At 43.5% G+C, this 25244-nt stretch overlaps 11 protein-coding genes across 11 annotated transcripts; 3 read left to right on the top strand and 8 right to left on the bottom strand. All coding sequences in view use genetic code 12, as the record gives it.

The window, feature by feature from the left end:
• Nucleotides 1-20: 20 nt before the first annotated feature.
• Nucleotides 21-3326, top strand: YCS4 (condensin subunit; the record flags this gene model as incomplete). The annotated part of the gene is made up of 1 exon (XM_034154512.1): nucleotides 21-3326. The coding sequence occupies one exon, from the start codon at nucleotides 21-23 to the stop codon at nucleotides 3324-3326; it is 3306 nt and encodes a 1101-aa protein (XP_034013243.1).
• Nucleotides 3327-3331: 5 nt separating this feature from the next.
• Nucleotides 3332-6109, bottom strand: DIURU_001917 (uncharacterized protein; the record flags this gene model as incomplete). The annotated part of the gene is made up of 1 exon (XM_034154511.1): nucleotides 3332-6109. One exon carries the CDS (start codon nucleotides 6107-6109, stop codon nucleotides 3332-3334), a length of 2778 nt encoding a protein of 925 aa, XP_034013242.1.
• A 616-nt stretch (nucleotides 6110-6725) lies between these two features.
• Nucleotides 6726-9750, bottom strand: DIURU_001916 (uncharacterized protein; the record flags this gene model as incomplete). Its single annotated transcript, XM_034154510.1, has 2 exons — nucleotides 6726-8548; nucleotides 8892-9750. The coding sequence occupies 2 exons, from the start codon at nucleotides 9748-9750 to the stop codon at nucleotides 6726-6728; spliced, it is 2682 nt and encodes an 893-aa protein (XP_034013241.1).
• A 60-nt stretch (nucleotides 9751-9810) lies between these two features.
• DIURU_001915 (uncharacterized protein) lies at nucleotides 9811-10284 on the bottom strand (the record flags this gene model as incomplete). Its single annotated transcript, XM_034154509.1, has 1 exon — nucleotides 9811-10284. One exon carries the CDS (start codon nucleotides 10282-10284, stop codon nucleotides 9811-9813), a length of 474 nt encoding a protein of 157 aa, XP_034013240.1.
• A 361-nt stretch (nucleotides 10285-10645) lies between these two features.
• DIURU_001914 (SF3a splicing factor complex subunit) lies at nucleotides 10646-12034 on the bottom strand (the record flags this gene model as incomplete). The annotated part of the gene is made up of 1 exon (XM_034154508.1): nucleotides 10646-12034. One exon carries the CDS (start codon nucleotides 12032-12034, stop codon nucleotides 10646-10648), a length of 1389 nt encoding a protein of 462 aa, XP_034013239.1.
• Nucleotides 12035-12143: 109 nt separating this feature from the next.
• DIURU_001913 (protein kinase) lies at nucleotides 12144-14225 on the bottom strand (the record flags this gene model as incomplete). Its single annotated transcript, XM_034154507.1, has 1 exon — nucleotides 12144-14225. One exon carries the CDS (start codon nucleotides 14223-14225, stop codon nucleotides 12144-12146), a length of 2082 nt encoding a protein of 693 aa, XP_034013238.1.
• Nucleotides 14226-14338: 113 nt separating this feature from the next.
• On the bottom strand, nucleotides 14339-17467 carry DIURU_001912 (DNA-binding protein; the record flags this gene model as incomplete). The annotated part of the gene is made up of 1 exon (XM_034154506.1): nucleotides 14339-17467. The coding sequence occupies one exon, from the start codon at nucleotides 17465-17467 to the stop codon at nucleotides 14339-14341; it is 3129 nt and encodes a 1042-aa protein (XP_034013237.1).
• Nucleotides 17468-17639: 172 nt separating this feature from the next.
• On the bottom strand, nucleotides 17640-19787 carry DIURU_001911 (uncharacterized protein; the record flags this gene model as incomplete). The annotated part of the gene is made up of 1 exon (XM_034154505.1): nucleotides 17640-19787. One exon carries the CDS (start codon nucleotides 19785-19787, stop codon nucleotides 17640-17642), a length of 2148 nt encoding a protein of 715 aa, XP_034013236.1.
• A 497-nt stretch (nucleotides 19788-20284) lies between these two features.
• DIURU_001910 (putative electron-transferring-flavoprotein dehydrogenase) lies at nucleotides 20285-22072 on the top strand (the record flags this gene model as incomplete). Its single annotated transcript, XM_034154504.1, has 1 exon — nucleotides 20285-22072. The coding sequence occupies one exon, from the start codon at nucleotides 20285-20287 to the stop codon at nucleotides 22070-22072; it is 1788 nt and encodes a 595-aa protein (XP_034013235.1).
• Nucleotides 22073-22889: 817 nt separating this feature from the next.
• DIURU_001909 (uncharacterized protein) lies at nucleotides 22890-23738 on the top strand (the record flags this gene model as incomplete). Its single annotated transcript, XM_034154502.1, has 1 exon — nucleotides 22890-23738. One exon carries the CDS (start codon nucleotides 22890-22892, stop codon nucleotides 23736-23738), a length of 849 nt encoding a protein of 282 aa, XP_034013234.1.
• A 27-nt stretch (nucleotides 23739-23765) lies between these two features.
• DIURU_001908 (dolichyl-diphosphooligosaccharide--protein glycotransferase) lies at nucleotides 23766-24770 on the bottom strand (the record flags this gene model as incomplete). Its single annotated transcript, XM_034154501.1, has 1 exon — nucleotides 23766-24770. The coding sequence occupies one exon, from the start codon at nucleotides 24768-24770 to the stop codon at nucleotides 23766-23768; it is 1005 nt and encodes a 334-aa protein (XP_034013233.1).
• Between the last annotated feature and the right edge of the window lie 474 nt (nucleotides 24771-25244).

Here is a 25244-nt window from a genome sequence, read left to right as displayed (position 1 = left end):
GCGCACCACTACGCGTTATTATGGATTTCAATCTCGCCGCGGCAGTCAATGGATTTGACTTGGATAAAGACTATGAGGTGACCGACATTGATGCAAAGCTAGAGTCAGCAATCCAATTACTTGCAAATCCCGAAACATTAAATTACGACAATGACTTGTTCGAAAATATGCTTGAGCTCGCACACGCGATGCCACAACTCCCAAGGTCTCAACGCAAACAACTTGTGTATTTGGTGACTCTGGGAGTGCAGCAGGTGGCTCTGCAAGTGGCAAATGCTGTTACTCATGGCCATGTTGACGATATTGACCTCAAAATTTTGGTGGAGAAGTTCAGTTATCTTATTTACGTGGTTCTCAAATGGTTGAGTAAGGAGGAGCTCCCTCGTCAAGAACAACGCAAAAAGCTACTGAATATGGATGAGCATATTGTTAAAATAAATAATCACCAAGTCGAGGATGCTTTACAAGCTGTGACAGCCGTGATACTGATATCCCACCTTGATAAGATGTTTGTTCTGTCAACAGAACGGGATCAATTTGTTGAATTGTTCACTCGGCCTACTATCAATTTGATGGAAGACCCCGATCGCATGAAGAGGCTCAATATTCGCCAGCTCATATTCAAGATCCTTGCTCTTTCTGTACAGTTCCACAACCACCATGCAATTATTCGTCATCTGGTAACTCAGTTACTCCAATATTTCCATCATTTGGCACCACATTTAGCGGAATTATTGGTGCTCATTGCAAACACATACAACTATCCAAAGTTGACCGAGGACGTATTACTTGAAATTGGAAATTCGAACTTTGATGCTGCAGACACGAATGGTCCGAAGCAAGTCGCAGAATTAATCGTATCTCTTTCTCAGTTGGCGCCCCGGTTGGTTCTGCGCCAACTTGCTGCTGTATCGCAATTATTGGAAAACAACAATATGCACTTGAGAAACGCCGTTGTTGAGCTGTGCGGCAACATTGTTCTTGATATGATCCATGTGAATGCAGAGGAACAGGACAACCTGCTTGCACCTGCCACCGATGGCTTGCTTCAGTTATTGGAAGAGCGGCTCTATGATGTCCATTTTTTAGTTCGATCTAAGGCCGTACAGGCTATCACCAAAGTGCTGGATCTGCTGTTGAAACAGCCTAAACGTCGACTCAAGTGGCTAGCGTTGGCAGTAAATCAGCTTGATGATAAATCTACTGTCGTGCGCAGAAATTCTATCAAATTAATGAATCTGCTAGTGTCTAATCACAAGTATCCGGGTCTGCGTTTGTCTTTGATTGAGTGGACGGATCGACACGAAAAAGCTAAGGAGACATTTGAGCAAGTGTCAAGAACTTCGACAAGTCAAGGGGAGAGTGGTGGTAATGATATGGAAGTTGATAAGGATTCCGATGTTGAGAGCGCATTTACTATGAGTGACCAGTTCAATGAAGAGATTGTAAGAGCTCGTCTCACACTAGAGCTTTGTGATGATGCTATTTGCTTTATTCGACTTGTCGTTGCTGGCACTGAAAAAGTTTCAAAACTTCTATTTTCGAAAAGTAAGCTTGAAACCATTGAGCTGATGGACTTTCTTGTTTTGGTCGAAGCTCACGGGATTGAAGAGAGTTTTGACGGAATTAGACGTATGTTGCACTTAGTGTGGTCGAAAGCAACAACTGACGAGAATTCAAATGCTATTACAGTTGTGGGTCACTTGATTGAGTGTTATCGTCAATTATTCCTCCTGCCTCCCCCGACTGCCATGGAACAACAAGCGCAATACATGGCTAAGAACTTGATCGAGCTCACATTTGGCGCACTGGCCCTGGATCTTGCCAGTCTTGAAAGATTGCTTGGGCTTCTTTATGATGCGAATCATATACCCCCCCTGGTGGTTGATACTCTTTGGGCTATTTATCTGAGTCAAAATCAACGAGCAGCAGTTCGTAGTGGTTCCATTATAATATTGGGGATGATTGCAAGTGTTGACAATCAAGTTGTTGTGAAGCACATTGAAGATTTGGTAGCTGGGTTATCTGAAAGTGATTTCATTTTACGGAAGTATACGTCTGTTGCCCTTCAAAGACTTATACCCAATGATGCAGCAGTGGACCAAGTATACAAGATTCCTCACAAAGACCAGATTATCAATGGCCTACGTAATGTGCTTCTCGAATCACATAGAACCGCTAAATGGTTTTCCGTTGCTGAGGAGGCCATATCTGCTATTTTCACTTTGTGCCCCGAAGCCGACGAACTATGCACAGAGATTATAAAGGTGAAAACGAAGGCCGTATTCGAGGGTGGTGATCCAGCGTCTCTGGATTTAGCTCAACTACTCTACATTGTCGGAGATGTTGCGATCAAGCTAATGGTGCTGTTAGAGGCTCATGAGGCCATGTTTAAAAAGAAGAAACACGATTTGGACATTGCGCGGGCGCAAGGTGAACATAACGAGGAGCAAGCGCAACAGCAAGAACTTGAAATGATTGGAGGTACATCTGAAGATGACTTTACGGATGCTGTTACTCACGTTAAGGAGCGTGAAGTTCTCTATGGTGAGAAAAGTTTATGCTCACGATATGGTCCTCTTGTTGTTGAAATATGCAGCAATAACCACGTGTACAATCACCCTGATCTTCAGAGGCTGGCAACTCTCTGCTTATCCAAATTAATGTGCATTCTGCTGATTTTTTGTGAGGAAAATCTAGGGCTTTTTATTACTATTATGGAAAAAAGTACTGACCCTTTAATCCGTTGCAATTGTGTTCTTGGCTTGGGCGACATGGCGGTGTGCTTCAACAACATTGTGGACGAGCGGACTGACTTTTTGTATCGTCGCTTAAACGATGAAGACATCACGGTCCAACGGACGTGTCTCATGACCGTGACGTTCCTTATATTGGCTGGTCAAGTTAAGGTCAAGGGTCAATTAAGTTCTATGGCGAAGTGTCTAATGGATCTGGACCCAACTATTGCGGACATGTGTCGGCTCTTTTTCACGGAGCTTTCGACGAAGGATAATGCTATTTATAATGCTTTTATTGACATGTTCAGTGGCCTCAGTGCTGATCTTCAACTCAACCGCGACCTGTTCAAAAAAATTATGCGGTATCTTGTTGGATTTATCGATAAGGAGAAGCAACAACGACAATTGGCTGAAAAGTTGTTGAACAGGCTAAATGCAAGTGAATCAAAACAACAATGGGATGATGTTGCTTTCGTGCTTGGCATCTTGCCTTATAAATCAGATGAAATTCAAGATACCATATCGGAGGGGTTCAAATATGCTCAACGACAGGATCCACTACTGGAAGACGTTGACTTAGATATTTAAGTGATTTAGCTTTTCTGTGCTGCTCGTAGCGCATTACGCAATTCAGCGTTTTCATCTTCAAGGTCTTTCACTCTTTTTGAGGCTTGATCATTTTCAAAGATTCTCTGCTCCCTTTCACGGTGGAATTTCTTCCGGAGCTCCCCGTTCATAATCAGGTTATAATCTCGATCAGTCTGCGAACCGTCGTCACCATATCGACCTGAAAGTTTGTCATTCTGCAATTCCAACTCGTTGATACGCTTATGCAATTGAGCAGTTTGTTCCTCAAACTCCTTCTGGTGGTCTTCTAAGAGTAACTTAACGTGATCCTTCACGAGAATGTCAACAGCACGACTGAAATACTCGGATATATAGTGATGAAATTGCAACACATCCATACTGTTTACTTGATCCTTTTTGACGAGTGCACGAAAAGCGTTGAGTTGTCTCGTGGGCTCTTTAAACAGCTCGTCGTCAGCAATACAGTCGAACAGCTTCCATAATTTGCTGAACATATGCATATCTTGGTGTACCAATGCCTCAAATTTACGTGGCATTTCGTCGCCTCGAGATGATCCATGAGAAATAAACTCATTTTGGATTCTTTCATTCAAGTCGTCCACCATTCTTTGCAATCGTTCCTTGTCTGTTGCATGCTCACTCAACTTTGCTTTGAGGCGAGCATTGTCCGTGCTCATATTTCTCTCTTTCTGTTTGGCAATTGCAAGTTCGGATTTTGTTTGTTCAAAACTCTTCATTCTGAGTCGCATTTGGGCAACATCGTGCTGGCTCTGGCGAAGCTGAGTAGTGAGGGATTGAATCGTGGTTGACAGTTCGTCTTGTTGTTGACGAAGTAGAGCCTTAAGGTGTTCCACTTCAGCCACTTGAGATGTGCAAGATTTCTTTGCAGACTCAAGCTCTTTGTTAAGCTCATCGATAATTCGCTCGTACTGATTGCGATTCTCAAAACTGTAATCGTTATCGGCACTCTGTGTGTATCGGCTGGGGTTTGAAATTAATCCATTCTCTTTCCGAACTTTATTGATGTCTTTCTTGTATAAGTCCAACTTTTCTGAGATCACGAGATCATCATCCAGCTCCAGCATCAGTATAGCATCCTTATCATAAATGGAGTTCGAATTTAGGGATTGACACAAAATAGAAAACTTCTGCAGGATTGCTTTGAAATTTTGCTTTATGAGTTTCAGTTCTTCCACTTCTTTAAGAAGCTCTTTCTCGATCAACCCACGTTCAATTTTGTGTGAGTTGATTTCCTCTTGAAGACTTCTAATGCTTTTCATTAACCTTTCGGTAACGCGAACCTGATTCTCTTTCTCTTCTGCTTTTAAGTCTTCAAATCTGTCGTCTTCAAGAATCCTCTTGATCTCAGTTTGTATTCTTTTCAATTTCTGTTCAAGAGAAATGGACGCATCCTCAACGCACTTCACAAGGTCATTACGCAACTCCAAATCGGTGTTGGGATCTTGTATAATGGTATGCAATATATCATGAACAACCTGTGTACTTATTGTCAAAATTGGTTGCATTGTCTTGATTTGATCTTCAAAGATCTCGATACTTTCGTACAAATCTTCATTCAATTTGAAGACCTCATCGTAATTCTTTTGGAGAACCTGATATTTCACCTCAAGATTGTCTCTTTCCGAATCTGCTTTTTGGGGAACATCACTCTTTGGCTGAGTAAAGTATTCATCATTCTCTGTGTCAATTCCATGTGCTTGGCATTTCTCAATCAATTTATGAGTGAAAGTTTTGCAAACCATAAGTTGAATCTTGTAGCTCATCACTTCCTTGTTCAACTGTTCGACCTGATTAGATGAAACTTCAGTAATAGTTGAGGGTATCAGGTAATTCTTTGTGGTAAAGAGCTTTCCCTTCTTCCGGTTGTCTTCGTTTTGATTACGTATGCGATTCCATGGCGAGGCATGATTGCGAGAAGTTCTCAACCCATTGTTGCTAGAGCGGCTGCTCGACTCACCATGAGGGGTATCTGTTTGGAGCGGCTGAATAGGCGACTGCGTCACCTTGCACAAACCGATAGAATCGGATCGTGCGTGTAATGTATTTGGCTGAAGGTTAATCTCATCGAGCAGATTAATAAATCGGCCACGAGAAACAGAATCTTCCAGGTGTCGCCACTTAGGCTGCATCATTTTTGGTCCCAGGCCTGCCAGGGAATTACTGATTATGGATGCATGGCGACTGCGCGTAGACAGACTCGGTGAAAGCAGTCGATCGTGAGTTTTGTGCTCAGGCAGAAGCTTTTGTTTAATCGTGTCATTCATTTCTCCTTGTACGGACGGGCGTGTCAGCAGATTTGGATGATTAGAAAGTGCAAGATCTGATGCGGCGATGCCTAAGGAGCTCAGAGTATCATTGTGCCGGCTTAGGCTGGATGCATCGTTCTCAGAAATATTTTGGGAATAAGTTTTGGTATGTAGCGCTTCGTTTTGTTCTTCCCCTATGCTTTCCTCGCTATTCTCAAGCACCAGCTCAAGATTACCATCATCGGGTAGTTCATCGAGAATAGAACCGTGATTGTTTAAAATCGGATCTTCCTGGTACTCACTATAGCCATCGAATGACTCCTGCTCCGACATGGTGTTCTGCAAAATCAGATGGCGAAGCAGTTCAAGACTTTGTCGAAATTGTGGTTGGGATTGCACGACCTCCGGTTTCGAAGGCGATACCAGAGCAGGCAGCCCCAGATTTGACACTTGAGTCATATGATCAGAGTTGCGATTGCCGTTCACTTTCGACGGTTTCTCGTTCTCGTCACTCATAAACGGGTCTGGGGTTGAGGGGGTATTTGGCCTTTTTTTGGTCGTGTTTACGGACTGCACAAAATATCGATAAGCGAGGACGCGTACAGATTCGAGTCTGAGGGCAGTGGCCGACAGCCATCCTAGTTTGAATCAACGGCGCAAGATAGATTTGTATCAAAGCGAATCAAGTGGTACTATAGTTCACGTTATATCAGCTATAAGTTGGCTTTTCTGCTTCAAAATATGTGCAATTGTGTGAGAATGACGAGATCAAAAATATATATAGTCAACTTGTGCGCCCGTCGTCTAGCACTAACATTAAGTTATCACCGGACTGGCTTTGTGTGGCCTATACTGTATTATACACAGTGTTCGATTAGCGTTAGGAGTGCATACCTTCGAGACTTCAATCGCGTTCACTACTAGTTGTCAATCGAGAGTCTTCAGCAAAAACCACTGGTGCTCAAATCCGTAAGATCTTCAGTACTGAGAGCTCGCATATTCTATCTCAAGTGCCAACATGTTATGAATGTGCAACTTGGCAGTTGCGCATGGCGAGCTACATTATTTAATTGATAATTTATTGATCGTCCCTTCGAACTCTTTATGTTCACAGTGCAACGCCTTTGCTTATCTACTCATCATTCCAACCAAGAGATATAAGCTCATTTCTAATATCATCCTCCTTGTTGATCTTGCTGACCTGGGTGTCCTCCAAAGGCTCGCCATTAGCTTGCTTCATCTTAAGTACCTCAATTGCCCGCAACTTCTTGAGCAAAGAGCGAATTTTCTTCTCTTCTAAAGAAATTACACCGCCAACAACCAGACCCGCTTGCTGTGTTGGGGGAGGCGTCGCTTGGGGAGTAGGCGAACCCGAAGACGCTTCCCGCTCCTTCTTGGCAGCACGCTTCTTGCGGTTCTTAGCAGCCTGCTTCAGTTCTTGTGGCTCGGTGATCGGCGCGCCTGGTACTACTCGGGGGCGCCCACTAATAGGGTTGACACCAACCTTTGCGTTACGCAAAGATTGTTGCTCCTTCTCATACAAAGACGACGTCGCTGCTGGCGCGCCGGTTCTCCGGGCATGCGGTGGACGATACGCGCCTGCCGGGCGTGCAGTTTGGGTCAGCTGGGTTTCAGCGCGTTTGCTCAACCACTCTTGAGCCAGTAAATGTGCTGGAGGTGCTGGCTCAAGCAGTCTGAGAGCGGGGAACGAGTCAATAGATTGGGGTTTCCACCCAATTTGATTAAGTTCTTGATACTCTTTCATGTAAATAAGCTGACCTGAAGCATGCCACACCTTAAGCCCATTGTCCACCCGTAACCGAGGGGCAGTTGTCGCAGTCAAAATGAACCGACCGCAAGGACTCCACTCACAAACTGAGGTGTTAGGGGCCTGGAATGTCACCAATTTCGAAAATTTGTTCTGACGATCGTAAATATCAACCGTGCCCTGCAAATTTCCGAAACCTGCAACTAACACATACCGAGCGTGAGGTGAGTATCTGATAGTATTTCTAGGAGCCATGGGCATCAGGTGAATCGCCGACCCTCGAGCATCAAAGAACGTGGTCAGAGATGGCATGAACCCATAAGATACAGCAAATTCGCGTGCCAGTGGTGACCAGGTGATGTCATGAATAGGACCTTCCTTGTCCAAGGTGATCCGAGAATCATACGAACCAGCAATACCTAACAAGTATAAATTTGTTTCTCCGTAATACAGTTGGTTCGTGGTGTCGTGGTCAATCAGAGCCAATGCAAGAAGAGCAGTCCCTAAGGTATTCCATTGAAGTTGACACCGTTCTGCCTTAAAGAAGTTTTTCAGACAGATTGGCTGTTTGAATGAAGGGATGTTATAGACGCAAACCAGCGCTGGTTTACCGCCCTGTTCCGGAATGAAAATGGCAATAGCAGGGTTCTTCCCTGGGGACACTTCAAAGGCATTGTAAGTTGCCTGCGGGTCATTCACTTTGTATTTGTGACTCGGCTGCGAAAGAGTGATTTGGGTCACATTCGCATCAATCTCGTAAAAGTGGATCTCTTTGTTTCCCTGATGACCTTTTACTAATACCGATTCATCTGCAGTGAACTGGGGCTTCCACCCGTTTTGCTGGTTTTTGGACCATTTGCAAATAACCTGGAGCGTGTGCAAGTTGTACACGAAAACATTTTCACTCCACTTACCCAGCTCGCGGTCGAGAAGGATAGGCTTCAGCCACATCACTAAGTATGTGCCCTTGGGTGAAAACATAATGTCCATAACCTCAGCAACCTCTACTTTGGTATGGAGACTGGCCTTACCAGAGGTGTTGAAGACGTACACTGCATCCGGTTGAGTGTAAGCAAATCGGCTGCCGTCGGAACTGTAAAGGGCTTTACGACATTCTGCAGTGGCCTTTGGATCGGGCGTGATATCAGTGAAGTCCTGAAGCAATTCCACCGAACGGGGTAACTTACCTGATAGTTAGTATGAGCGCTGAATCAATCTTTGTTTGAGTTACTTACAGAAAAGTTCGGTCGACTTGGACATCGGGTGTGGTGAAATTCTCAACCTCGACGATTTTTTTGGAGAGGTCGTGTCAGTGCGATGAGCCAGGGCTGGACAATCGCTTAACAACACGCGACGATTGTTATAACCACTACTACTACGACTACTCATAGTAAAGGCCATGCAAGTTCACGTTCAGCCTTGTTACATTGCTCACCATACATGATGCCCATGATTTTGTTATGAATTTTGAGATGATATCGAATCGAAATGTGTCTACTTAAGGAGCTTTGGAATGGGGCTTCACCTCACCAAATCTAATATGTCCCGAGTCATTAGCGTGCTTTTGAGCTCCTCCCTCGCCAACGAAAATCTCGTAACACTCTAAGCAACGAACCCTGAATCGAGTGAGATTGATAGCATAATCCTTGCTTTGAAGCTCTTTGGCAAGCCTTATGGTTGCATCTCTCACGTCAACTGATCCCACGTTCCATTGGCGAACGTCTCGTTCCCTGGAATCAGTTACTTGATTGTTTTCAGCCACAGCATCGTAATGCACCCCACTATATATCAAGTACATCTCCATTGTGGCGTCTTTCCCTTCAAACAGAATTACATTAGCCAGCTCAACATCCACACAATGAACAGAAACTTGGAACCAGTCAGCAAGAATTTGAAGCTCAATTGCTCCTCCCCATGCATCCTTTGTTGTGATCCATGCACAATATTCACGAGGATCTCGACCAAGGACAACCGCAGTATATATACTAGGATTGTTATTGATATGGACTGCGACAATTTGACGCAATTCACTTACTGTGACCAGAAAGCCCTCACCCATTCCAAACAGAAATGCAGAGAACATACAAGAGTTATCGTCGGGAATGTTTCTCAACATTATAAAGCTTTTATTGGGAACAAGCTGTACATAAGGAATGTCGGGAATAAAGCCAAAAGATACCCTGACCATATCGCCATTTTTTATTCCAACCTCCAGGATGACGGTATCAAGCTTGAGATCAACAGGCTTCGGCGGAAAGCCGACCTCCAATTTCTCCACTGGGCGCCTCTTCTCATCAAGTTGCGTAATTGCGTCAATGAACTGCAGGAGCGGTACGTCCTCTAAAGTTAGAGCCACCAGTGTTTCAGGGGTTTTGACCTTTATTCTCATTATAGGCGTCGGCGTAGCTCATCGCGTGTTAATTGCGTGACTCCACTTAGGTCACGTGATTCAGTTCAGCATTTTAACATCTGAGCCAGCTTCTTGAGAAGCATTCTCAGAAATGGTACCGGTAAGAATTTCATCGAGAGAGTTCTTCTTCTGGTTGATTATCTCATCAATTTCTGGCTTGTTTTCTTGCTTCCACTGTTCCAATTGTTTATACTTCTCGACCAGATTGATAAACTTTTCCATGTTCACACCGGCCGCTGCTTCAGCTTCTAAGGGCGAGTACGGTCGCTGGGTCAACTCCTTAACCCGTCGTTTGTGAACTTTTCCCTTGACGTGGCGATCCAAAGCATTCTGGTTCTCGAAGTATTTGGCACAGTGGATACAGTAATATTGACCCAAACCGGGCTTGGTTTCGTCAAGCTCTTGATTCTTGAGAGCATTGATCAGCTCCTTCGACAGCAAATCATTATAAATGAGATCCAAATCTCTAGTTCTTCTTTTAGTCTTGTATCTCTTCACCGAATAACGACCCATAGTGTGTATGAACAGATTTTGCGCGATGAGATGTAATCTGCTAGCATCAGAGTTTATGCAACATGCCAAACGAGGAAAAAGACTTTTTCAGCGAAACGAGGCAGTTGTGAAAAGTTCAATTCATGGAAAAGACTAGATAAGAAGAGTTGTAATGTAATCCTAGTACCTTTGTATTCGCATCCGATGAGTATTCGCTAATCAAAAGCAAGTCTTGCTAAACTGGACTTCTCAATTGACTATTTCAATAAGAAAACGTTGTGGCTTTCTCGTGGCATAAATACAAGCGTAACATTTAAAAAATCAAGCGATCATACTTGGTAATCATACGACCAGCAATGAAATAATGGAACTCGTGACTCGGTCACAATAAACCTTGCTGTTTGAGCTCGTCGTAGTCCGACTTCGACATCACATTTCCTTCCGAGTCTTCCACCTCCTCCTCAAAATATTTGTCTTTTTGCTTTTGCTGGAGATTCAATAGAAGATTTTGTGCTTCTTTGATTGACGTTATACTATTGAAAAATATCACTTGATCTTCGCGTACTCCTAGACATTTGAGTCCGTATTGGTGTTTGCTTTGAGTGAAGTGCCTTTCAAATGTGATTTTTCCTTGATAAGCAGCATTTCCACAAATCTCACAATGGAAGCTCTTGTTTAACCCCTGCAATTTATACAACCAGTGAGGGATAGGCCTTTCATTAGCATCCGTGGGAAGGTTCGCGAGGAGATTAGTATCATCATCACTGTCGTTATCATCATTATCAGAATCGACGTCGGTGTAATCGGAATCTTCGCCCTCGAGACGTGATACTTCAAGCAAACGCTCTCGATCTGTTTGGGGTTGCGCTGCTGCTCTCTTCGTTGCTTCAAACTCCTTTTTAAGTGGGTTTTCTAGAATCCATGTGATGATTTCTCCATCAGTTCTATTTGGTTTCTTTATATCTGTTGTGTGTTTTGCAGCCCTTTTATGCTTTTTTCCGTCCAAATGATTATAATAGATTGACTCTTTAAACCATTTGTTGCATGGTCCACACCATATTTGCCCATCGGAACTTGAAGGATTAACTTCGCCTCTGACCTCAATTAACTTCTTATCAACATTCATTAGTGGATGACTTCTCTTCCAAAAGTCAACAATGTAGCTCAAGATAGCGCTTGCTTGGTGCATATCCAATTGCTTACTCGTTACTAGACTTTCAAGATAGAAAACATACAGACGCTCATCATTTTCACAATGTTTTTGTCGATAAAATGGATATAGATCCAATATAGTCCCCCATAGTTCAGTTGGAGAGAATAAAAACTCAATGTCAAGGTACGGTGCGCAAGTTTTAGATAGAATTTCCTTTCTTTGTACCTTAACTTTTCCACCTCTTTCTGAGTAGTTTGTAGCACTCAGATACATAGCATATGAACCATTTATATCCTCGACAAATTGGATACCCAGGCATTCACTCATCGTATCCTTGATCTTAGAATGTAAATCGGCGAAAGTGAACTCAAGATCCTTCATTGATTCGATCTCAAGTTTGGTTTTGGATGGGTCGCTTTCATCAAACGTTTCAGCTTGTTTGGTCATTCTTTCAGCCATAAGACACATTTCATGTTGTTGCATGATTTCCTCTTTCCGCGGACGCTTTTTGGACGAACCATCTGTCAAATTGGGATTCCGTCTTATACGTTCTGATACTTGAAAGTCAAGAGTGTCATATTCTTCCAACACGTTGCGCTGGCGATCTAGGAGAGACATGCTGAGTCCTTCGGTATTCTGAATTGAATTTCAGCGCGCCTTAACACCGGGCTCATGCCCATAAAGATAAGCTTGACGAAAGTTTGAACTAAATAATCTACTTTCAAAATTAAAATAACTTAGCCCATAAGGTGATTCCTCCCAATAAAAGCACGATGCCAACTTCATGCCATGCCCAACGTTCGGAACTATAATAGTTATAGGCCATACCAGCCATGACAACAAGCTTCGGAAGCTTTAGCGGGGTTAACCATTCTAGTGAACCTAGCAAAACAAGAAACACCATTTGAGGAGATATAATGCTGCTTTTCTTTGCTCTTTTTTGCAAAGTAAAACTGTCAGCATCAGTATCAGAATCAGCCTCACTAAGAACATAGTCCTTATCGTCCTCATCATCATATTTTGTATCCGCAAGACATATGAATCTCTCATTCTTCATCTCTCCCAAAAAGTCTATCACCTCGGAAATTGACGCTCGCTTGCCGTTGCTGCCCTTAATCATAGCGTAGATCAAGTGAGCGAAATCAACGTAACATGCATTTGGGTGACAGCCCTGAAGTTTTTCCACCTCATTGAAGAACCAGTCGTTGAAACTCGATTCGTTTAAACAATCATACCACTTCATTATCGCTTCACGTACCTTCTCCGGGTCGGTGGAATTGTCCCCTAAAATGTGTGTATATGGTAAACAACCAAGACATAAATAGCACAAAATTAAGCCCAACGAATATGCGTCACTTTCGTAAGAGAATGAGTTAATGAATCGACGTTTTTGATCTTGCACCGGGTCGTCTGCATAAAGCCACAACTCTGGTGCGGTAAATTCAAGAGTTCCCGTATTCCCAAGTCGCTCGTGGGTGTGCATACCCGTTTTTATGTGATCATTAGGCTCAGGAATGTTGATAGTATCGATAAACTGACCCTCGCCAAAATCCAGGACCAAAATTTTAGGTAGAGTTGACACAATATTGCTATACTCTTCAAAAGTGTATGGGAAATCCCCGATGTTGGGGCGTTCATATTTCGTTTCCAATAAGCAGTTTGACGGTTTCAAGTCACGATGAAGAATACCGTGCATATGTAAATAGTGGACGCCAGTTATGACATCACTGAAGAATTTGTAAATTTCAATCTCTTTGAGCCATAGATTCTTATGATTCGAGGTTCTTCCCTGGCGCACGTTTCTGCGACGTTGTCGTTCAAGTAATAGTTTCTCCTTGAAACTCAAATTGTTCTCTTTTTGATAATTTTTCTGAATCATGGATTCAAGGTGGCCACCATCGCAATACTGTTGCAATATGAACACGTATGGCACCTGCCTCAGTTCGTCATCTTTACCGCCAATTATAAATGTCAGCAGATCATCGATGTCACCCATCTCAATCCAGACATGATTGTATCGAATAAGGTTATTCTCATTGGCACCTTTCACTGAGAGTTCATACAAAATCAAAACTTCATTGAGTACATGGTCCAACAACTCAAAGTTTCCCCCAACACTAATTCTTTTGACGGCATAGGTTCCCAAAGCTATATCGTTGAGTACGTGCACGACTTTGTAGACGATCGCTCTTGCACCTGAACCTAATTCAAACGGTGGGACTTTCTTGAAAAATCTTTTGAAGTAGCCCTGATTGAATACGTCCAGACGGCTAACAAACAGTGCATTTGTCTTGTTTTGGTTATCTTTTCTAGCCGTCAGTCTAGGAATAGCGTCGATCCCGTCCTCAAGAGCATGATCCTGCGATGAAGGACGAGGTATGAAAGCTCCCAGCGATGTTGGTAGCTGCTCTAAAAGCTTAAAGTACTCATGATTCATAAAACTTTGGGGCAAACTTTTGAAGATGTGGTTGAACTCTCTTGGGTTAATAGACCTCACATTTATGAAATTGGTCACTTCGGATGTAGCGGAGTTGCGGCGAGGGGGTGGATTGGTGAAACCTTGACTAAAGCTGCCTGCTTTATATCCAGAAGTCCAATCATATCCGCAATTGGGGCAATGCAGCGAAAAGCGTTCGTGTGCATTCGATGTCGAAGATTGATTCGAAGAAGACGCATTCGTTTCGTCATCATCATTATTTGCGGAAAACAATTGAATCGTATTTTCCTGATTGTCATGGATGACAATGATGCCTTCATTCTGATTGTGAAATACGATCTGGTTGCTAGAATTGTAAGGTACAACTGACATCCTGATGTTATTTGCATATGGCAACACTAATAAAGGATAGCGAAAGGGCTCTTAACACATGGTGCGACAGTGATCAGATTTATTGATCAACTATGATATTCGTGCATTCGTAACTACTTTTTAAGAGAAAGCATAAACTCTAATGCCATCTTTTCCAACACACTCTTTTGCTCGGAGGTCAATTGTTGGGAATCCTCTTGACTCCACGTTGAAAGGACTTCATACAACCGCTTGAAATTGGCCACCTTCTGTCGTTTTGTAGCCCTGTCCTCGCTTGTGTTTGACTCGATGAAGCTGTCGCGATAAGGTTCTCTCGATTCAGTGGATGTTCGCTTCAGCCGGCGCTCGGCTTTACGCTTTTTCTTTGTAGACTCAGTGGTTCCCTTTACTTTCCTAGACTTACTACGAGTCACACGTCCCTCACTGGAGAATGACTCTGTAGGCGTGTTTGCCAGGATAGCTTCAAAACCCTCGTCCTCGGTCAGAAATTTGCTCTCGCTGTCGTCTATTGCGACTTCATCAGGCTCCATACGAGCGAATGTATACATCGGAAACCGTGCCAAAACGTCTTTCGCAAGTTGGAGAACGACGCCAGTCTCGCTTTCAGACTTACAGAGAAGATCATCGAGCATGTGACAATCGTACTCGGAACCCGAGTTTGCCACCACATTAGCTTTGTGATTGAGAATCAACTTCCAAGAATGACGAAATTTGTCCTTCAATGAGTCATCCAAAATCAGCGTGCCGATGTGATAGATTTCTTTAACAACCGGAAGTAGCGAGTTGGGATATTCATTTATGAAATCAAGAGTCAGGCTGGCTTTCGAGGGATCCTTCAAACGCCCTAAAATATAAGGTGCCAACATGGAGAAATACTCGTGATTAATGATTTGTTCCGGCCAATGTATTGGATTCATGATTGTGGTATCGAGCATTTGTTCCAGAAGCCAATCAATGAACTTCGCAAACGTTTTGCATGATGTGATGAAAGGAATAAGCATCTCGTATAACTCAAGATTGGTGATTATAGGCTCGTCCATCGCCAAATCAAGAAATACATCCCAAGCATGGGTGTGATGCTCAGCTATGCGCTGTAAGAACGAGAAAGCGATTTCTCGAGAAACGCCACATGCGTGGATTTTTGAAAATACCCCATGAATCAACGTTTCCGTGACGAAAAGTTTATCAAAAACAGCGCTACTCAAAATCGCTTCAGGTGAAAATTGCTGAAAAAGCATCTCAATAAACTTGGGTGGGCTGTCACAGATGTCCAAAATGTTATTAATAACTGTCGCCAGCTCGCAAATGAAAAGAATTTCGTCGGCAGTTGTCATTCCGGAAATTGATTGTAAATATTGTGATCCGAGATGCAACCCTCTCGCTGAATCTTTTAATGATAGTAATGCTTGTGAAATCAAAGGGGCCACGCTTTTGGCATGCTTTGCTATCCAAAGTCGTGGTAAGCAGTTGATCTCATGTATCTGAATCGGTTCTTCTGAGTATATTCTTTCTTGCGAGTAGGGTACGATCGGTGCCGTCAGAGTCAAATGTGCTAATATGCGATATCCGTGAAGAGCTGTCTGCTCATTCAGCTTAAAAAATGTATCAGTCATCATGGGAGCTATCACGGTGTCCCAATAGCCACGTAGTGATTTGATAGTCATGAGCGCGATACATTTGTGAATTGTGTGATAAATTGTATCCATGACCATGGAATTCATATAAATCAAATCTGGTGTGGGTTGCCAATGTAAAGGACCGCGCACTATATCAGCTAGATCCAAGAGTTTTCTGGGAACGATATCTGCGTTCCATCCTTCTTTCTCGCCAAGAAGGTAAACATACACTCTCCAAGATCTTAGGGATTCCCATGTGACGTCCTTTTGATATGCAATGTGTGGTATCAGTCGCCATTTAGGCAGCAGTTTATTCAGACATAGAGTTAACAAAACCCATAGATCTAGCGCCGGTTTCGCTCTATCAAGCTCAATTAGCCGTTCTAGACCTTGCAACACTATATCTTCACCGCATTGGCCTTCCACTTCAATGGCTTCGTTAGTGAGTTTCAGCTGGACAACGAGCTCAGCAGTTTCCGCATTCAACTCTTGATTGAGAAAATCTCGAAGCGCTCGAATGATATCGGAATGCTTTTCACCCACCTTGCAAATTTCCGTAAAAGTTTGTACCACAACATTGGCACTTTTCGGTACTTGGGCTGCAGTTGTGATGATGCTGAGCACAAGCGGACCCACCCAATGCACCGCATTCTTCGCCATGATCGGAGCAAACATGATACAGTAATTGTAGAACGCTATCACTCGTTCGCTTAAGATTGTCGAACTCGAAAAACATTGCATGTTTATGAGCGCCATAAGCATCAATTCAATAATTTCATTGTTATCAAAAATATTGCGCCGTAGTGAACGAGGAAACTTACAATCCTTCAAGAGTTGAAGCAAGGGTAACGTCAAGGCCTTAGAAACCAGTGGTCTCGTCAAGAGAGTCGCCGCTTGCCGATAAAACCACCTAACATCATCAAGCGCCAAAAAGCAATTGAGGAACTCGTCTGACATAAACGTTGTTATAAGCCGAAGGGCTTGGCTCATCGTACGAATCTGAAAAGGGTCGTTACGAGTGGAGACATCATCTCGACCCCAGCACTCCTGCGCAAGCATCGTGATGTCGCTTCGTATCAACAGCGTAATAAGCGTGAGTGGGGTTCCCTTAAAGCTTGTTGATTCTTTCGTTAGGTATCTCACAAGATCTGGAGTAACATTGTGCTTCAACACTGTAGCCAAGCTGGCGTACACCTCAAAACGCCGATCAAATTGAGGTTGTCGGAGAACTCGAATAGCGCCATCAAAAAGCAACTGTACTTCAGTTTTGGACTGAGCAGGAAGCTCCACCACCAAACCAGGGCTCCAGAAATTCAGATCACCATAATTTTTTGAAGATATTAGCAGTGGAGGCAGCTCAGTAGTGATCGACTTAAGGATCAGTTTCGGTTGCAGCAAATCTACTTTCCGCGACTCTCCAATATTATTGTATTTCATTGGAGTGGTCAACTTTTTAGAAAACGTGACAGCTTTCCTCTTGGAGTCATTTGAATCTTCTCTGATGGGTGACGAACAAACTTCTCGAACGAGATCGGGTGGATCTGTCACATGCTTGAGTGGGGACAGACCCAGTACATCATAGGGTTCCCTCCTGGTACGGCTTCGAGTGTATCGAGTCGTAGTCATGATATAAGGAAGGTGGAGTGGTCCCCTTAGTCTAGGGCGCGATGGCGTACGCGTCTCTCGGTGAGAACTGCATGTATTGTACTTAGCGAGCAGAAACCAGCCTGCAAGAAAAATAATAACACGCTTCAAATCGCTACGTTTATCAAATCTAAAAAAGTGTGAGTTTCATCAACTATTCAGGTGCGTGGCGCTTATGAGGCGGCTCGTCATCGCTATCTGCATCATCTCGTCTGCGCTTCCGATCTGATTGTTCATCAAGTTTAAAAGCTGCCTCTAGGCTTTGTGAATCTGTAGATTCCACAGGCGATAGCGATGACATGTTTGATTCAGCATTAGACATATCTTCCACTCTCGGAGTGGATTCTGCGGATAACTCAACGTTCTCGTACACCGCATCATCCCCAATTTCTGTTAGGTGGGGGTTGTCAACATTGTCATTCTCACTTTCAGCATCCTTTCCATCTCGAGACTCTCCTCCATGATTGTAGGGGCTAAAATCTTCCTTATAGTCAACTCCACTGGTGTTGTCGCCTGTGATCAATAGATCTTCCTCGCCGGCTGCCGCAGAAGTGTAATCTGGGTGATCAAACTTTTCCTCCTTCTCCTCTTCTTTGCCAAACGCAATATCTCTTTCGGTTATTTTCTCCTCCCCTTGACTTTCTTCGTCAATGCCGCTCTCATCTTCCTCCAGGTCATACAAATTCACCTTATCTGAGATATTGCACAAATTGTGAGTGCCCAATTTACTGGTCAACAGCAAGAAGTTCTCACCCCGAGAGCTTCGCAATGATTTCCAAAGAGCCGTATTCTTTTCGTACAGGATATCGCTATCGGTAGTATTCGCAGCTGCTGTAGAAGAATTAGAATCCTGGTTCTCCTTTTCACTCATCCCAATCCCATGCTTTCCGCTGACGAATGTTTCAATTGTCGTTGTCGCTGTCATAATTTTGGTGAGAGTACGCGTAATGTATATGCGCTGTGATTGTGAGCTACCAAGATTTTCGCTGAAGTGGCTATTGTCAATGTCACTGAAACCCTCCAAAACGCCCATTTCAGTACAAGGAATAAGGGCTTTTCCGGTTTTGTCTTTTCCGTTTTGGAGCCAACTCCACCATGTATACTCACTTTGTAGGTATTCGTCAAGAAGCTTCTTACAATGTGGATAAGTTGATCGCAAAAACTTAGAGCAGACGTCTAACGTTCGCGAACTTCGTTTTTCCATCGCCGGAGTAATCCTAACGTCCAACCCCATGGAGTTCTCATTATCTCCAAGTAATCGCTTCATAAAGATCACTACCTGGGTGATAAATTCAAGACGAAAACCAGGCCGATCTATCAAGTCATAAATGGCATTAGCATTATAGTTTTTATCGCCATAGACATCCCAGATGGAAAAAGGCAAATATGGAATCATAAAGGTGAGATCTGCAGTTGTAGCAGAGTCAAGATCATCTGAGGAGGGATGATCGCATAAGTGACTGACCAAGCGGTACATGTTGTCAAACACCATATCAACGCGTTTCCCTGGTGTCATACGAATCCATTTTTGTGGGTCATTCATCATCTCTTGAGTTGTGTAAAAGTCAACGACAAATCGATCTGACAGAGTGAGCGGAGGCAATGATCGACCAGCACCACTGTATGAATTGTTGAGTCCGGTTTTATCCAGAAACAGAAGAGCTCTAGATATATAGCTGCGAACCTTGAATTTGAGTGTATCTCTCAATGACTCAGTCTCAGCAGATGTGTCAAGCTTGTCATGATAATAATCAGTGATCAAGTTGCACATTTCTAGCATGTCGATTCTATCTTGAACCACCAGGACCTGACATATATGGCCGATGATAAGGTCCTCTCGAGATTCCATGTATTCCCAAAAGACCTCGAGCTGTGATCCCCATAGCGTTATTAGGTATTTTACCAGATGAATTAGCGACAGGAAAAACAATCTTTTGGCAAATGCCACCAGCTTCACTTGATACAAGTACAAAAGGAAATCCAAAATCGAAGCAACTTTTTGAAGTGAGTCAAATTGAGACGCTTTCACGTAGCATTTTCGGTAATGTCTGAGATCTCCAGTGACATCCAGGAGACCTTCACGGAAAACTTCAATTATTCGTTCGTGGAACGCGATGGCAATTTCGTGATCGTGGCTCTGCTCATTCAATGTGCCTGTAGTAGACATGTAATCATGATAAAGCGGCTCATATACATCTGATCGGTCTTGCCACTCTCCCAAGAAATCCGATTTCCCATCCCATGATTCAGCAATGGCTGACGTTATCTCCTGGAGGCATTTTGCGGAACCGCTTTTTGACATCACCTCTGATGATAAACGCGTGGTGCGAGTCGTTGATAAATGAGCGAGCTGGGCTCTTGAAGTGATAAACAATCAATTGCAGTTCGGTCACTCGCGGGGTCTACTGATATTCGGTACTCAGTTCCGAATGAATCTTTTTGATTTAACATTTTAATAGGTTCTCATCGAACTCGAGCCTTACTTATTGATGACACGTTGTGTAAAGAGATTGCGCCAAGAAGAGATTTTCGAGTAAATTACGGATAATAGTATTCAGCAAGTTGTTATATGCCTACGATAATTCAATTTTCATTTCAACAAATGGCTGGAATACAACAAAGTAGGAACAAAGTTATATACGGCCACTATCCTGCATACCGGGAAGCTTTCTGCTAGGATCCAAGAGATTGACTCGCACTCATTTGACTCGGCATGCTTACTATAGGTAATTTCTCATTCGCACACTACCTGCACAACCTTGAACGGTGAGTGAAATCTAGCCAGTGAATAACCATACCATGTTTAGAGTTGCGGCTCGATCACTCTTACAAACCACACGACCTATTTTTAGGGTGTCCTCTCGAAATTTCGGCGCCACTACTGTTAGATGGAAAGCAATATCACAAGAAGATGCCGAAATTCTCCACAGTCCTAGAGAAAGCGATGACGTCGATGTATGCATCGTTGGGGGTGGCCCAGCTGGACTTGCAACTGCCATTAAATTGAAACAACTTGATCATGAACAAGGAGATGGTGAGTTAAGGGTTGTTGTGTTGGAGAAGGCCGCCGATTTTGGCTCCCACATTCTTTCGGGAGCTGTGCTTGAGCCGCGAGCACTCAAGGAACTCTTCCCTGACCTGGATCATGAAGGCATACCTCTCCCAGAAGAATTGGTAACAAAGGTAACTCGCGATCTGATGAAATACCTTACTCAAGAATATGCATTCCCATTACCCGAACCTCCACAGATGAAAAATACCGGAAAGAACTACATCGTCAGTTTGAATGAGGTTGTCAAATACCTTGCCGAGCAAGCAGAAGAATTAGGTGTTGAATTATACCCCAGCATTTCGGTGTCTGAGCTTATCTACGACGATTCTGATGCCGTGAAGGGTGTTGCTACCCGAGACATGGGCATCAATAAGGCGGGCTTGCCCAAAGATCTGTTTGAACGAGGGATGGAATTCCACGCTAAGTTTATCGTCCTCGCTGAGGGATGCCATGGTCTGTTGACGAAGCAAGTTATGTCCAAGTATGGCCTACGCGATAACGTTGATCCACAGACTTATGGCATTGGTCTCAAGGAAGTTTGGGAAGTTCTCCCCGAAAATTTCGAAAAAGGCTTTGTTGGTCATTCTATGGGCTATCCGTTGTCTGGCGAATATGGTGGTGGTTTTATGTACCACTGGGGTGACAATATGGTTAGTGTGGGGCTTGTCGTTGGTTTAGACTACGCAAACCCGTATTTGTCGCCGTATCAGGAATTCCAAAAGATGAAAAAACATCCATTCTATGCAAATGTGTTAGAGGGAGGTACCTGCATTTCTTATGGTGCGAGAGCGTTAAACGAAGGTGGACTTCAATCAGTTCCTAAGCTCTCATTCCCCGGTGGTGTACTTGTTGGTTGCGGCGCTGGTTTTATGAATGTCCCAAAGATCAAAGGATCGCACACTGCAATGAAATCAGGCATGTTGGCAGCAGAAAACATCTACGAAAGTTTGGATTGTGAAGGTCCTGTGACTCTCAATACTTATGACGCTGCCTACAAAAATCTGTGGATATACGACGAGTTGCACGAGGTGAGAAATGTTCGTCCCTCATTCGCTAATGGTATCATCCCTGGATTGATCCAATCAGGCTTATCGACGTTCATTACCAAAGGAAGCGAGCCTTACACATTGCATCATCACACTACAGATGCGGCCGCTACTCAACCGGCGGCTAACTTTAAACCCATCGATTACCCTAAAGCTGATGGAGAACTCACCTTTGACATATTAACATCGGTATCACGTACTGGTACCTATCATGATGATGATGAACCGTGCCACTTGCGTATTCCCAATATGGATTATGACAAGCATTCGGAAATTTCATATCCCAAGTTTAAGGGGATTGAGCAACGCTTTTGTCCCGCTGGCGTGTACGAATACGTAGAAGACGAGCTGAAGCCCGATGGGGTGAGCTTCAAGATCAACTCACAAAACTGCATCCACTGCAAAACGTGTGACATTAAAGTGCCGACGCAGGACATCAATTGGACTGTTCCCGAAGGTGGTGACGGACCAAAGTACGTGATGACCTAATTATTGTACATAAGCAGTTTTCCTTTACAATCAATCTTAATCAATCGAACTGTTTGTAAGAGTCGCAGAGAGTGTGATTCCGTTTATACTTTGGGAGCATTTCATTGTCGATGTATGGCTTAGTGCATTTACGTGTTTACAGTTCAACAACGTTCAAAATAGTCACGAATATTCTTTCTCTCATGGCTCGAATACATGTCCGTCGATGAATATTTTTTCGAAACACGGTGAGGCCTGCTATATATCCCATTCGCGTCTCAAAGGGGTTGTCGCGTGATTAAATCGGGAATGACAAACACCTCAAGCTAGCAAGTCGCATCGCCTATTAGGAACACGCGACAACTTGAAACATGCTCAAAATCTCGATCTCGTAGTACGCCGCCCCGATTTATCAAGTGTAAATGAGTATCAAGCCAACCCCTCTCAATTGTTGTAAGGTACGCGGGCTGCAGGGAACTGCAGCTTCGAGACAGAAAAAGAGCGTGTCAAGATAGACATATCGCACAATTCGATTTAGTCGATCAACGATTAACTCTCCGTTGATAGAAGAGGCGAGTCTTTCAAGCAATACACTGAAAAGTATCTTCATTGTGAAAGCCTGTAAACGATTTAGATGCGTAAGAAGGTTTTCAAATGCCGGGTGCGCTTGGACAGGTTTGTTTGTCGAAGGACTCCTGCATTTGGCGATATGGTACATTATAAGACACTCAAAAGACGAGGATTTCCACTATTCTCGACCACTCAGCTCATGTTATTCCTCCTTCCCATTCTAACGGTGATAGGGTCGTCCAATTATGCCAGTGCATCGTCCATAGCTATGCAAGTACTGCTGACTTGCCAAGTTGATTACGCTGTCGATGGATTTCCGTACACCGCGCCGTTTTCACGTTATTCCGATAGAGTGGGTGCTCAACAGACTGCTGACGACCACCAGGTGTGTTTCGCCAACACTTGTTTAAACTCATCACATATCGCTGGTGTGCTACCAGAGTTAGGACTTGGGCTATCAGCTTACCTTGATGGTCACAGAGAAACTCTGGTTGTCCATATGTGGAAACAAGCCGGTATAATTGATCAAATGACCTTCTCTCAAAAGCCCACAACATACAACAACACCACAGTTGAAATCGGCGGTTGCGTTTCGTTTGGCTTGCCCATCTCCTTGGATGATCCCGTTCTGCAGATAAGAAAAGAAAACGGAGAGATATTATCAAGGCAAGAGTTTGACATCGATTATGACGATCAGGCGCCGGTCACTATCCCCACCCCCTTATATGATCATTTAGTGGAACTCCTCGATGGATCAACTTTTGAATGTTTAGACGTACCGAGAACTCTGATCATGATTCTTGTCGGTAACACTTGGTTAGACTTGAAACTTACTGATTTTGTCGTCAGGAACGATGGAAGATGTAAATTGAAAGCGACCCCAGGTGACGTATTCTCCATTGATGCTATCAGTGATCATTATACACTTGGCTTCGACCTAGAGGAGCAAAAATTGTGGTTAGCAGACGATCTCAACGATGCGATTACTCGTACCGACCTAATGATCTACGGGGGCGGGGCCCTCAGTTGTATTGCTGTGTTGGTATTTGCCTTTATTACATTCAGTCCTCACCGTCATCATATGCAATTGGCGGAGGATGAAGAAAACAAAATTTAACAAAACTCGAGTATATTTCTATTAATTTCATATGAGCTTAATTAATCCGTAGGGATAGGCATGGTCTTTTCGGAGGATAATGCTGGTCAACAATGAATACAACAAAAATGCAGTAATGGCTGTGATGATTATCGCTAATGATTTTGCAGTTTCAGTGGATAAAGTACTATCAGGTGTTGCCTTATAGCTACCGAGCCATATCAATGCAATAAGGGATGCGGCTAAAGCAGCATATAAGGCTGTGATGATAATAATTTCTGCACCAAATTGGTAATGCTGACCCCCGCTTATCACTATCACGCCGTTCTCATTGTAGGCAACAAAAGGAGCACCACGTTGCATCGTAAATTGGTACCCACTTAGACTCACTAAAGAAAACAAAAGCAGAAACAACAACCAGCCGTGTTTCCTTTTTGCTGCTGGAAAAGACTTAGCCCCAAACTTCTTGATGATTATTATAGGAACGAAAGTAACTAGAAAGACTTTCAAGAACTTCGAGGAATCAAACGATTGTTGTACCTTAAGGCTCTTCCCCGTGAACTGAGTGAGGAATCGGTTCATTAATTCGAGTTGACCATGATGACCCGAAACCGTTGGCCTGAATTCAATATGTTCTTCACGAAGCATACCATAATTATCATTATTATGGGTGATGCTATCGGGATCACTGGGACGAAATAGCCAAACATGTGGTACGTCCTTCATTCCCATGGCCTCGATAAGTTCGAAATTGGAAGCATCGGCCAAGTCGACGACGGTAAAAAACAACAGCTTGTCATCGAGGTTTTGTCTTTTCCAAAGTGAAGCGGTTTCGCCAATCAACCGAGGCAAATCGCCCATACAGTAGCGGCAACCATGAGCAGGATCAGTTGACGTGAACACCACCAAAGAAAAGTAATCTCGAGGACCAGAAAAGTCTGAAAAATCACCATTTGTTATTTGGATAATATTATCAAAGCTTTGAAGTGATTTCTCATGAAGCGTGTTCCTATCGGCAAACACACAAATTAGCCAAAACCACCACAAGAGCATTGACGATGGACGCGTTAAAAAGGATCGAATGAAGGTGCATGTACGCTCGGTACTGAAATTGCACTAGGAAAAAAAAGTAAGATAACCCACGGCGGGATTCGAACCCACAATCGCTCGATTAGAAGTCGAGCGCCTTAACCATTGGGCCACGCGGACATTTACGTATCAAAATCAAACATGGATTTTTATTACTTCTCCTGTAAAAAAGGACATCATTTTTTGAACCCTCAGACATATTACAGTTTAAATTTAATGCACATGAATAAATAAAAATTTAACAATTTTTACTCCAGGCGTTAGATTGGATACTAAAGCAAATTCATAAAAAAAAAACATCAATGCAACCTTATGAACCAACAACCTACCCCCTACAGAACCGTGTCTGATATGCTCCCCCCTCGACGTCTTAAACTGGTTGCGTTTAAAGAACTAGCCCGCTTTTTGCGGGCTGTGTTCCTCCTTTTCAAGGAGTCA

Source organism: Diutina rugosa (genome assembly GCF_008704595.1).
Source record: "Diutina rugosa strain CBS 613 chromosome Unknown scaffold37_size135356, whole genome shotgun sequence".
In the NCBI taxonomy this organism is placed as follows: domain Eukaryota; kingdom Fungi; phylum Ascomycota; class Pichiomycetes; order Serinales; family Debaryomycetaceae; genus Diutina; species Diutina rugosa.
The sequence above is the reverse complement of the archived record's forward strand: the minus strand, read 5'-3'. Positions and strand labels throughout refer to the sequence as shown.